The 13,227-nt window shown below is 40.6% G+C and overlaps 1 protein-coding gene across 1 annotated transcript in view; it reads right to left on the bottom strand.

Annotated features, from left to right (window-relative positions):
• Positions 1-13,227, bottom strand: part of LOC308284468 (E3 ubiquitin-protein ligase rnf213-alpha-like) — a 90,667-nt gene that overhangs the window by 41,043 nt on the left and 36,397 nt on the right. Inside the window, exons 28-40 of the mRNA XM_080725082.1 lie at positions 12,939-13,069; positions 12,696-12,788; positions 12,497-12,618; positions 12,290-12,403; positions 12,136-12,185; positions 8,284-8,358; positions 7,904-7,978; positions 7,567-7,609; positions 7,265-7,317; positions 4,318-4,395; positions 3,390-3,464; positions 3,053-3,095; positions 2,694-2,746 (exon numbers count right to left, since the gene is read on the bottom strand). Of these exons, the coding sequence (XP_080581208.1) occupies positions 2,694-2,746; positions 3,053-3,095; positions 3,390-3,464; positions 4,318-4,395; positions 7,265-7,317; positions 7,567-7,609; positions 7,904-7,978; positions 8,284-8,358; positions 12,136-12,185; positions 12,290-12,403; positions 12,497-12,618; positions 12,696-12,788; positions 12,939-13,069 (1,005 nt within the window). The remainder of the gene's footprint in view (positions 1-2,693; positions 2,747-3,052; positions 3,096-3,389; positions 3,465-4,317; positions 4,396-7,264; positions 7,318-7,566; positions 7,610-7,903; positions 7,979-8,283; positions 8,359-12,135; positions 12,186-12,289; positions 12,404-12,496; positions 12,619-12,695; positions 12,789-12,938; positions 13,070-13,227) is intronic.

The raw sequence follows: 13,227 nt of genomic DNA, 5'->3' as shown, positions 1-13,227 counted from the left end.
GTCACAACACATGATCCCCCAGCTCCAGCCACCATTACCCAACTGATCAAATGTGTCTGCGAAAAATCCCAGTGCATGTCACATTGTTCTTGTCGATCTCAACATTTTAACTGCTCTGAGATGTGCATGTGGGGCAGATGAATAGGTGTGTTGTAATGTAAGCAAGGCACATCTGTTGGGGATTGATGATGACAACGACGAAGATGGAGACCCTTCTATTTAAATGTGTTTACAGAACTTTCGGAGAATAAACAATCAGATAATTCTGTGACCATTTCTCGTATTGTTCTTTATTTTATATCACTTCACTGCCCACGGCCGAGTCCCTCACGTCCCTCACGCAAAAGCATGCTCCACGGGCCCGCCCGTCTGACACTAATGTAACGTTTTGCAGACTGAGTGAGGCAGTTCGCTCCCAAACCGGGAAGCGAACCCCAGCCCCCCACTCAGCAGACAAGGCAAGCAGCTCGCTTGGCATGGCGAGTTACGGCCCGATCTCTTGCAGGGTCGTTACAATATATATGCAAATTAAGCTAATAAGGAAAGGTTAGATATCCTAGTTATCGAAAGAGAATATTTTCTAGACATGCAAAGAGACTTACACTGTCTGTAAGATTATCTTTATTAATTAACTTAAAGCAAAGAAATATAGCTATTTCTGGTTTCGGTTTGATTATTACATAATTATTACACAGACAAAGGGTTGCATGATTTATTTTAGGATGATGATAATTGATGACTTGTAAACATACATCTTAGAGTTTGTGAGAAGCTTTCAAAGTTGACTAAAACTAAAGAAATGCAGCAATTTGCTTATTTTCGCCTCGTTTTTGCATCATTTATGCTAATTATGCTAACTAGGAAATGTTGTATGACTTCACAATGGTAAGAGATGAATTTCTGGACCTCACAAACATGGACTAGACTCTTAAATCACCTTTATAAGTTACCTAGAAGCAAAGTTATTGCCATTTACTGTTTTTGGCAATTAATTGGCTAATTATGCTAATTACACAAGCTAAACCCAAAAAGAAAAATTGGAGACATGTTTTTTTTACATTCTGAGAACCCCAAGAATCAAGATATACATGGCTCCAAAAATTAACATTCCAATATTACGACCAACAGAATCTGCTCGATTGGCTCCCCCAGTATAGGGTTTGCCCTGTTATTTCCGCCCCTGTGTCAAATATGCTAATTATCTCATTAATTATGCACAATACAAAAATGTATACATGGCAGAAATGGATTCTACGGAAAACAATACATACGAATCAATTGAGAAAAGTTTGGTAAACCTTTTTACCATTTTTAAATAGGGTTTGTCCTGTCATTTCCACCCATGTTACAAATAATTTGACACATGGGCAGAAAGAACAGAAAAAAGAAAATCATAAAAAATTGATAAAAGGGTTTACCAAACTTTTCACAGTTGATTCTAATGTATATTTCCCTGTAGAATCCATTTCTGCCATATACATTTTTGTACCCGAGTCTGCGACATTCGGGGTCGCCACAGCACCCAAAAAAGTCTGAAAAGTGATGACTCATCACTTTTCAACACTAAAGTCGATGGGAGCCCAACTTGATTTGGCCGCTGTGGCGACCCCGAATGTCGCAGACTCGGGCGCCCTAGCTAAATCATTAGAGCATGCCCTGAGCTACATCTGTGCAAAATTTTGAACTTTTAGACTGATTAGCACGAGAAAAAAAAAACCCTAAGGCCTCCGACTAACATGAATACTCACCCAAACGTGTATTGTTTTCTGAGACCATTTCTAGCCCACGGAATGTTTTTTGTGCAAAACAAATGCCTGCAATGGATTCAGCATCATGACAAACCCCTAGTTAGACCCCTCAGATCCTCCTTAAATACCCAGAAAAAAAATCTTTTTCTGGGTATTTTCCTCCTGTATAGAAAGTCAATGGGAGCCCAATTGGATTGCGCAATACGGCAGTACCATGGGGTGCCCATCTTGGCACCCATCTTAAAATGATTAAGTATGTTATGGACAACATCTGTGCCAAATTTGGCGAATTTGCGAGAATCTGAACCAAAATATCCCTGGGACCCCCGACTATATAGTGGTATTTTGATGATACAAGTAGGTCGGGAGTGGCTTATTGTCGGTATCAGCCGGTAACACGCGGGAGTCTGTCCCCGTTACAATGCGCTAGACCCCTGGGAGATGGACTGCTGAGGTGGAGCGCCACACCTACCATCAGCTCCCAGTACTTGCCGCACGACTTGCCAAGCCGTGCTACTCATACGCTGAGTTGGCGGTGCCCGGAATCGAACCCATGACCTTGCGGTACAAAGGCGAGAGCTCTACCGACTGAGCTACCCGGGCAGTTTTACACGATTTTCACCTGTAACTCTGAAGATTGTAATTATTAAAAGGAGCAAGGCGCTTGCTTCCTGGCTCGTGAAAACCGAGTTTGGCTGTCTGTTTAACCTTGTTAACATATTGGAAGTATACAACACGTTGTGGGAACAGAACACACATGGACAACTGGACGAGAGGGCAACTAAATTATACTTTTTTTGGTTGAGCGGGGAACTTGGAACCTTTTTGGGGAGGTTGGGAGGGGAAGATAGAACATGGAGGATATTGAACCTTTTTTGGGGGGATGTGGGGAACATACAACCTGCGGAAGGAACATAGGGAGGAACCCTTTGCGAGTACACCTACCTGTGGAGTGTCTACATGAGTGGAAGCTATGGTCTTCTCTGGATGAGGCACAGCTGACAAGGAAAGAAGAAATGTAATATTTCATTACAAGTACCACAGTTTGTTCAGTAACAGTGTTAAATAGTTCTATATTGTTACAGCAATCATTGCTATAGTGTTTGTTCAGTAACAGTGTTAAATAGCTCTATATTGTGATAGTCATTGCTATAGAGTGTTTGTTCAGTATAGTACAATGTTGTGTTGACTGTTTGTCCAGCACAACACAAGCTAATTTGTCTAATGTTCCCCCAGAATATGGATGCTGGGGTTCAAGTGGTTAATCAGTTTATTGAAGACATCTAGTCATAGTTTCAGCTCACCTTCATCATTAGACACTCCTGGTTCAGCGTCTGTAGCTTTCTGCTGATGTGTGAAAATAAAGATTGATCAACAATACATTCTATCAGGACTACACATCAGTCTAATCTCACAAACTGTTGGACTGACCAGTAGCATGCTGCCAGTAGCTACAGAGGTACCTCTGATTCTTGTAAAACACACTTTTTGCTCCTACTCTTGCAGGTTTTGTTGAAACCTCTTGCAAATTGGTATTGTACAATACATAACACATTATCTCTGTAGTCCTGGGATCAAGATTATACAAGACTAGACTTTTACATGATGCCATTTTACTTTTATATGTTAAAAATAAATCACCTCTTTCTTCTTATTTTTCTTCTTCTGCTTCTTCTGGTCTCGCCCACAGGAACTGTCATTACCGGAACCAGAGTCCTGCAAACACACAATCAGGGCTGGATTAGCCATTGGGCCAGTGGGGGGGGCACAGGGCCCTCGCGGGGATTAATCCGTCCCTGCACACAATGTGTCAGATGTTTTAAGGGTCATTCCCACCGGGCACGATAAATATAATTATAACTATAACGATACGTCAGCGTTAACATCAATTATGTCAGCGGTATCGTTGTGGTGTGGACGCTACCATTTTCTTGAGTTGACTGAGAACGATATCTTTATCTTTATCGTGCCTGGTGGGAATGACGATTAACTGTCAATGCATGCTTTTGTTTTCTCTCGGTTTGATTACTGCAATGCTCTTCTTTCTGGCCTGCCAAAAAAAGCAACTGACAAATTACGTGTTAAAAATGTGGCAGCCAGAGTTTGAACTAAAACTAAGATGAGAGAACACATTACTCCAGTCTTAGCCTGGCTACACTGGCTCCAGGTGTTTTTAGCATTCATTTGACATGTATTTTACTTGTGAATAAAGCTCTCAATGGTCTGGCACCTTGGTATCTCTATGACTGCCTGCCTTGATACGTTCCAAACCGCCCCTCAGGTCTTCTAGTGAAGACCTGCTCTACAATGGCATAAAAATACGGTGAAGCAGCATTCTGCCTCTACGGACCGACAGCTTGGAATAAACTCCCATTACACCAAGACAGGCAGCATCTATGGATAGCTTTAAAGCACATCTCAACACCTATTTCTTCACTCTTGCTATTAGTTTGTTTACATGTCTGTGTTGTTATTCATGTCCGCACTGTCTTGAAAATGTATTGTTTTATTACAATCAATCATTACTGTAATTTTGTCAAACCATCAGAAGTGTTTATTTTTCCATTACCTTCTTCCGTTTCTTCTTCATCATCTCTTTGTCCTCCTCCTTCTTTTCATCAGCATCGTTGACAGAACAATGTGAATCCTAGACAATGTAACAACAGCAGCATTAAAGGAGTAGTTCACCCAATCTGAATCCTAGACAACGTAACAACAGCAGCATTAAAGGAGTAGTTCACCCAATCTGAATCCTAGACAACGTAACAACATCAGCATTAAAGGAGTAGTTCACCCAATCTGAATCCTAGACAACGTAACAACAGCAGCACCCAATCTGAATCCTAGACGTTGTAACAACAGCAGCATTAAAGGAGTAGTTCACCCAATCTGAATCCTAGACACTGTAACAACAGCAGCATTAAAGGAGTAGTTCATTCAAAAAGTGATTTATTTTCCATCAATAGCATTCCCATGAAGCCATGGATTCATGATGATTTTAATGTATTTTTTTCCCCCATCCCATGAGCCAATAATATTAGTCTGAGCGTTTCGGGCAAAAATCGTGCACTTGAGTAGTTCACCCAATCTGAATCCTAGACAATGTAACAACAGCAGCATTAAAGGAGTAGTTCACCCAATCTGAATCCTAGACAATGTAACAACAGCAGCATTAAAGGAGTAGTTCACCCAATCTGAATCATAGACAATGTAATAACAGCAGCATTAAAGGAGTAGTTCACCCAATCTGAATCCTAGACAACGTAACAACAGCAGCATTAAAGGAGTAGTTCACCCAATCTGAATCCTAGACAACGTAACAACAGCAGCATTAAAGGAGTAGTTCACCCAATCTGAATCCTAGACAACGTAACAACAGCAGCACCCAATCTGAATCCTAGACATCGTAACAACAGAAGCATTAAAGGAGTAGTTCACCCAATCTGAATCCTAGACACTGTAACAACAGCAGCATTAAAGGAGTAATTCATTCAAAAAGTGATTTATTTTCCATCAATAGCACTCCCATGAAGCCATGGATTCATGATGATTTTAATGTATTTTTTTCCCCCATCCCATGATCCAATTAGTCTGAGCGTTTCGGGCAAAAATCGTGCACTTTACGATAAAAGCATGGCAGGGACATTGCAGATTTGTCTTGGGAAACTTGTGGCATCCATTCCATACTTTTTCACATCCTCAGTCTTGTACACAGGCAGCAAGAACTGGGAGTTTAGGTTGGACAGATTCTCTGGTGGCAAGCATTTAATGTTGAAATAGATGAAACCAAGATTGTGGAATGAGGTTTACCATCTCACAATGTCCAGCATAAATGGCAATTGGAAAAGTTAAAATCTTAAATAAAGACTATTTGTTCTAAAGAGTGTGCCATCTCTAAAACTGGCTTTTAACCAAACAGATTCGGCCACGAATCGGCGGCGGAAGAAGACGGAAAGCATCTGTTGCCACCAGGGAGCTCATCGCCAGATTTTCGGCAGCGGGTATAGGGAACGCTATCGACCAGTATCGACGGAAAACTGGAAGACTGGACTGTCGCCCCTGTCCGTCGGTTAGAATTGAGGGAGTTGTAGAGTGGACCTTTAGTTTGCTACTGCTGCAAAACCAAGTCTAAATAAGCCAGAGACATTTTCCCGTCGCACATTTTAACTAAATAGCATATTCACAATGTCAACTCTCAATTTCCTATCCTAATCAACTCCAAAGAAACGCTAGTAATAGCCGCATCGCACCGTTTGTTTGCTACGAGTCTGAAGTGTGTTGCCACATCTGACCCAATTTGTGAGTGAAACAAGCAAACTGGTTTATGAATAAAAGCCCAAAAGAAGCGACCATTTTAACACCTTTAGCCCTATTACATTTTATTTATTACATATTATTTTAATAATATGGAAAGCAAGACCCAAGTAATCAACTACACTAAGGAAAATAAACATTAACAAAAGCAACCCACAACTATGAATATTTACAAGCTACTTTACAGGAAGACCTAAAGTCGCTTATAATGAGCAGACCTGGCAACACACTGGCAGAAGGAGATCAATGCAAAAACAATGTTATTTCTGCCGACTAGAGTTTGTGCTTAGATTGTGTGAGTAAATGCCACCGACCACCAGTCTGCCAGGAGTTGGAAAGAGTTTCTTGTTGGTGTGGAGACACCTTAAGATCCTCGAGGGCTGTTGTACTTTCTCCACTCTGATTTCTCCATTGTTCCTGGGCTGGGTTCACACATTTAAGGCACATGCTTTATTCTTTACCTGGGGGGAGGCAGTGTCCAATTCATTCCCTATGGAAGTCACATGTTTTGACGAGGCAAGCTTGCTCTAAGCTTTCTTTAAGGCTGTCCTTAAGCCACAGAGCAAGCTTGCCTCGTCAAAGCATGTGACTTCCATAGGGAATGAATTGGATGGTGCTTTACCCCCGCCTCCCCCTAGGTAAAGCAAAAAGCATGTAGCACTCGACAAGTTTCACCTCGTTGGTGACCGATATGTTCTCAGACTAGCCCTATAGAACTTCGTATCAGGTATTATAATGTTTTCAATATGCAACAATTGTTACAATGAAATCTTATTTGAGTTGCTATTTGCCAGGGGACCCTACCTATATTCCCCAGGTTCTATGTCCCCACTTACCCCCACAAAAAGTTCTATGTTCCCCACTCAACTAAAAAAAAGTTTAATTGTTCCCTGCTCATCCACAAATGCAGGAAACATACATTTCTAACTTCTAATACTAGTGGGACAGGGGGGCACTACGGACATCTGGGCACCATATTTTTGTATGCATCTGGATGAGTGGGCACCTGGACATCTTTGCACATGGACAACTGGACGAGTGGGCACCTAAATTATCCTTTTTTTTTTTTGTTTAGCGGGGAACATGGAACCTTTTTTGGGGAGGTTGGGAGAGGAAGAACATGGGGGATATAGAACCTTTTTTGGGGGGATGTGGGGAACATAGAACCTGGGGAGGGAGGAACCCTTTGTGAGTAAACCTACCTGTGGAGTGTCTAAGTGAGTGGAAGCCATGGTCTTCTCTGGATGAGGCACAGCTGAAAGAGGAAAGAAAAATTGTAATCTTTCATTACAAGTACCACAGTTTGTTCAGTAACAGTGTTAAATAGCTTTATATTGTGATAGTCATTGCTATAGAGTGTTTGTTCAGTATAGTACAGTGTTGTGTTGACTGTTTGTCCAGCACAACACAAGCTATTTTGTCTAATGTTCCCCCAGAATATGGATGCTGGGGTTCAAGTGGTTAATCAGTTTATTGAAGACATCTAGTCATAGTTTCAGCTCACCTTCATCATTAGACACTCCTGGTTCAGCGTCTGTAGCTTTCTGCTGATGTGTGAAAATAAAGATTGATCAACAATACATTCTATCAGGACTACACATCAGTCTAATCTCACAAACTGTTGGACTGACCAGTAGCATGCTGCCAGTAGCTACAGAGGTACCTCTGATTCTTGTAAAACACACTTTTTGCTCCTACTCTTGCAGGTTTTGTTGAAACCTCTTGCAAATTGGTATTGTACAATACATAACACATTATCTCTGTAGTCCTGGGATCAAGATTATACAAGACTAGACTTTTACATGATGCCATTTTACTTTTATATGTTAAAAATAAATCACCTCTTTCTTCTTATTTTTCTTCTTCTGCTTCTTCTGGTCTCGCCCACAGGAACTGTCATTACCGGAACCAGAGTCCTGCAAACACACAATCAGGGCTGGATTAGCCATTGGGCCAGTGGGGGGGGCACAGGGCCCTCGCGGGGATTAATCCGTCCCTGCACACAATGTGTCAGATGTTTTAAGGGTCATTCCCACCGGGCACGATAAAGATAATTATAACTATAACAAAACCATATGTCAGCATTAACATCAGGTTTGATTACTGCAATGCTCTTCTTTCTGGCCTGCCAAAAAAAGCAACTGACAAATTATAACTTGTTAAAAATGTGGCAGCCAGAGTTTGAACTTTTGAACATCAAAAGTGTTTTTTTTTCCATTACCTTCTTCCGTTTCTTCTTCATCTCTTTGTCCACCTCCTTCTTTTCATCAGCATCGTTGACAGAACAATGTGAATCCTAGACAACGTAACAACAGCAGCATTAAAGGAGTAGTTCACCCAATCTGAATCCTAGACACCGTAACAACAGCAGCATTAAAGGAGTAGTTCACCCAATCTGAATCCTAGACAACGTAACAACAGCAGCACCCAATCGGAATCCTAGACATCGTAACAACAGAAGCATTAAAGGAGTAGTTCACCCAATCTGAATCCTAGACAATGTAACAACTGTAACAACAGCAGCATTAAAGGAGTAGTTCATTCAAAAAGTGATTTATTTTCTATCAATTACACTCCCATGAAGCCATGGATTCATGATGATTTTAATGTTTTATTTTTTCCATCCCTGAGCCACTTTATGATAAAAGCATGGCGGGGACATCGCAGATTTGTCTTGGGAAACTTGTGGCATCCATTCTATACTTTTTCACATCCTCAGTCTTGTACACAGGCAGCAAGAACTGGGAGTTTAGGCTGGACAGATTCTCTGGTGGCAAGCATTTAATGTTGAAATAGATGAAACCAAGATTGTGGAATGAGGTTTACCATCTCACAATGTCCAGCATAAATGGCAATTGGAAAAGTTAAAATCTTAAATAAAGACTATTTGTTCTAAAGAGTGTGCCATCTCTAAAACTGGCTTTTAACCAAACAGATTCGGCCACGAATCGGCGGCGGAAGAAGACGGAAAGCATCTGTTGCCACCAGGGAGCTCATCGCCAGATTTTCGGCAGCGGGTATAGGGAACGCTATCGACCAGTATCGACGGAAAACTGGAAGACTGGACTGTCGCCCCTGTCCGTCGGTTAGAATTGAGGGAGTTGTAGAGTGGACCTTTAGTTTGCTACTGCTGCAAAACCAAGTCTAAATAAGCCAGAGACATTTTCCCGTCGCACATTTTAACTAAATAGCATATTCACAATGTCAACTCTCAATTTCCTATACTAATCAACTCCAAAAAAACGCTAGTAATAGCCGCATCGCACCGTTTGTTTGCTACGAGGCTGAAGAGTGTTGCCACATCTGACCCAATTTGTGAGTGAAACAAGCAAACTGGTTTATGAATACAAGCCCAAAAGAAGCGACCATTTTTACCCCTTTAGCCCTATTACATCAGCTTTTTAATTTAATAATATGGAAAGCAAGACCCAAGTAATCAACTACACTAAGCAAAATATACATTAAAGTGATAGTTCGCCTATTTTTGAACCAAAACAATGACGTCTTCATAGAGTAAAAAGCCTACTTTCCGTAGTGGGGGCAATCTATTTCACATCTAAAATGCACTTATCGCCATAAAAGAGAATATTTCACCCGAAGGCAAAATCTGGTCAATGGACGTTTCTATTGACAAGATTTGTAGAGGGCGGTGTGGAGTAGCTTAAACTTAGAGTGAAATATTTTCTTTTCTGGACCAAATATGTATTTTTGACGTGAGGTGGGGGGCTACGAGTGTTGCCACTAAGGAAAGTAGGCTTTCAACATCCGTCTTTGTTTTGGTGAGTAGTGAAAGTGTATATCTTATTTTTACTACAGACGAGAGGCTGAGCAGCCTGGGCTGCCGCGGCTCTGAGCGCAAGTGCTCACCAGTGACATAGCGTAGCGTTAGATACGGGACCAGAGCTAAAAAGAACAGGAAAGCTCGCTGGCTCTAACAAGCCAAAATTGTCGGATGTCTTTATCCATGGGGAAATGGTGGAAGAAGTTTTTTTACCCAATAATGCGTGGATATATCCCCCTTGTGTTAGCAAAGGCAGATAAAGGTTAGCTAAGCTTCTAAGGCTAGTAGGAGCGATCAGCAGCGACCACAACACAGCATGTTATGGGGGCGTCTGCTGCAGCACAGAGCATACGCCGTGATGCGGCACAGTGATCTATCGAGATAAGAAATAGTACCATGTGACAGAGGGGTCAAAGTTGAATGAGCATTGCTCTATAAAGTAGAATATGTCAACAATAATAATGACGGCAGTTTTGTGGATTAGTTTATTACAAAATAATGGGTCCGGCAACTCAATGGAACTACTTTTTATTGAGCACAAAAATGACCAGAGCTCTGTCCACAGGACTCAGTTAACCAAATAATGCCCTTGCTAGTAATGAATACAGCTTTGGTTCAAAAATAGGCAAACTATCACTTTAACAATAGCAACCTGCAACTATGAATATTTACAAGGACTTGATTAAGAGTCCTTCGCCTTAATTGGTTTAACTTAGTCCCGCCCCCTCTTCTGTTTGGCCGAAGCTTTATTTGGCCATAACTCCACTTCCCAACACGTTACTGGTCTCAAACTTCGTGGGTGGTCCCATGGCCCCAATGGCTAACCGCTAATGCTAACCGCTACTCCCGCTAATGCTAAAGCTAAAAATGCTAATGGTGAAAATGCTATTACTAAAAAAATGTTAATAAGAAATGTTAATGCTAAAAAAGCTAATGTTAAAAATGGTAATTCTAATGCTAATGCAAAAAAATGCTAATGCTAATAAATGCTAAAGCTAATATTTAACAAATGCTAAAATGCTAATACTAAAATGCTAATGCTAAAATGCTAATTAAAATTCTAATTAAAATGCTAAAGCTAATGTTAATAAAAATTCTAAAATGGTTAATGCTAAAAACGATAATGTTAAAGCTAATGCAAAAAATGCTAATGTTATAAAATCTAACGCCAATGCTAACACCAACCGCTACACAAGGTTGCACACAATTAGCGAGCTGCAGGCACACTTAAAATTTCTTAGACATGTTCTTTTCTAGTTTATTCATACAATGCACCTTTCTGATCAAGTCAAATTGCTTTAAAATAGGAAACAAAATATTTGATATTCAGAATATGTGAATATTGCATTTAAAGTGAAAACCTACAACTTTCAAATCAGGAACTAGGGATGGGTATCGAGAACCGGTTCTTGTCGATTCCTTGGAATCGTTAGCCAAAGTCCTTAACGGTTCCGCTATCGATGCCTGCATATGCGCGATGACATCACACACGCGACACGCTTGTTTTGTAAGACCGCAGCCAACATGTTGTCTAAGCAGAGCGTTCTAAAGTCTGGCTGTATATTTCACGTTAGTTTTGATAATGAGGCGTCAGCTTTCCTATAGTTCAGTTGTTACTCAAGCTCGCTGCATAAATGGACAAATCTCTCCGTTCTGTGTCCGAGCTAGAGTCTCCTAAAAAGTTTGTTTTGCAAGCCGCCTCCCATGTTCTTACTACGAAACAGGCTGCACGTCCAATGTGCTCCGTGTTGCTAAATGCTCCCCTATACATCACATGTGCAAGAAAGAAAAGCCTGTAAATCCGTTGATCCAAACTGTAAAAAGACAGTGCTTCTGATTTAGCTCTGTATGTACAGCAGCAGCTCCGCAAGCTTCGCAGGCGACATTAATGACTACTCTGTAAAAAATGGCGTTGTGCCTTCACGTTCTGAGCACTGCAAAAACGCGATGTTGGATTCAGCACACTGTAAAAAAAAAAACTTTTTTGGTGAAAAATAAAAAAAACTACAAAAAGAAGTAAATGAGGAGCATAAGGAGGGGATGAGGTAGGAAATACCATTGGCCACTACCCCCCCCCCCCCCTCCAATGAGAATCGATAAGGAATCGGATCGGAGCAGAACCGGAAGCGGAGTCGGAATCGCAAAAATCTTAACGATACCCATCCCTATCAGGAACATTAACAGATTAGGTTAGATATTTGCACTACACAATATCTGAATTCCGACTTAATACAATTATTCCTTTGGTTTTAAATTGTTTGTAGGACCAGTGGGAAATGGATAAATACTTACACAGGTCTCTTGCGCTGGTGGCTCGTAGTCGGGGACATTTGTCTCCATGGCTTCACAAATAAATAAATAAAATGATTAAAAAATATATATACATATGGTAATTTAACATTCTATAAATAAATACATAAATAAATTATATTAAAAAGAATGCTACCCTCAGCTGGATCTTCAAACAGTTGGCTGATTGGTACATTTTTCAAGGACTGGACATCTGATACGAACTCTTTTGATCTTCTGAGATCATCGATGTGAACTGACTTCCAAGATCCTGAAAAATTAGATATAAAGTACTGTGTTTTTATTATGTCTCTTAAAACACACTACTTTGATATGTTGACCAAAGACAGACAACATTGCTCACCGCCTTGAAACCCAATATAAGAGGCTCCCCCGTCAATTCGAGCAAGCTTGGTGACAAAGTACACAAACATCCTGCAGCCTTTAGTAGTGGCACTCTTGTTTACTTCATTGATGCATGAGTACCTAAGAAACCCAAATGTAAACTTCACATCACTTTGTAACTATGAGTTGTTGGTTGCATACCAATGCCTGTGACTTACTTGGCTGAAGAAAGATGCTTCATACGGGATTCTTCATCATAGACTGATTGGATGATGAGCACTTTGTCTGCTTGTGCTGAGTCAATAAACTCCCTGGTTCCAAGATATAGGCATGTTGTTATGGTTTAATAAGGGTAATAATAATAATACTTACTAATATTAATAAGGGTAATAATAATAATTATGTTCCTGTACAGTAGTTACTGTACATTATTAGAAAAAATAATTTAAAATATTACACACCTGATTTCCTTGAGGAAGGAGAGTTCTGTGTCAAACTGATGGAGAGAGAGTAGCTTGAGGTCCTCAAGCTTTGCCATGTCTTTGAGTTGTTCAGCATCGGCTGCAGTCAGTAGCCTTGAAAATGTTGTAACCTTTAAAACAGCATGAGCAATTAAAAGTCGCCACATATAACTACCAACTATGAAACTTGAAATTCTTGAGAAATCAGGCCTGGATACTGATGTACATGAGGGTTCCATGGCCTGACAATATAAGGTGAGAATGTAAGGAGATCATTTGTTGTAACAGG

The sequence above is a fragment of the Nannobrachium achirus genome (assembly GCF_963921795.1).
Source record: "Nannobrachium achirus genome assembly, chromosome: 4".
Classification (NCBI taxonomy): domain Eukaryota; kingdom Metazoa; phylum Chordata; class Actinopteri; order Myctophiformes; family Myctophidae; genus Nannobrachium; species Nannobrachium achirus.
Note: the sequence above shows the minus strand (reverse complement) of the source record. Positions and strands in the feature narration are given on the sequence as shown.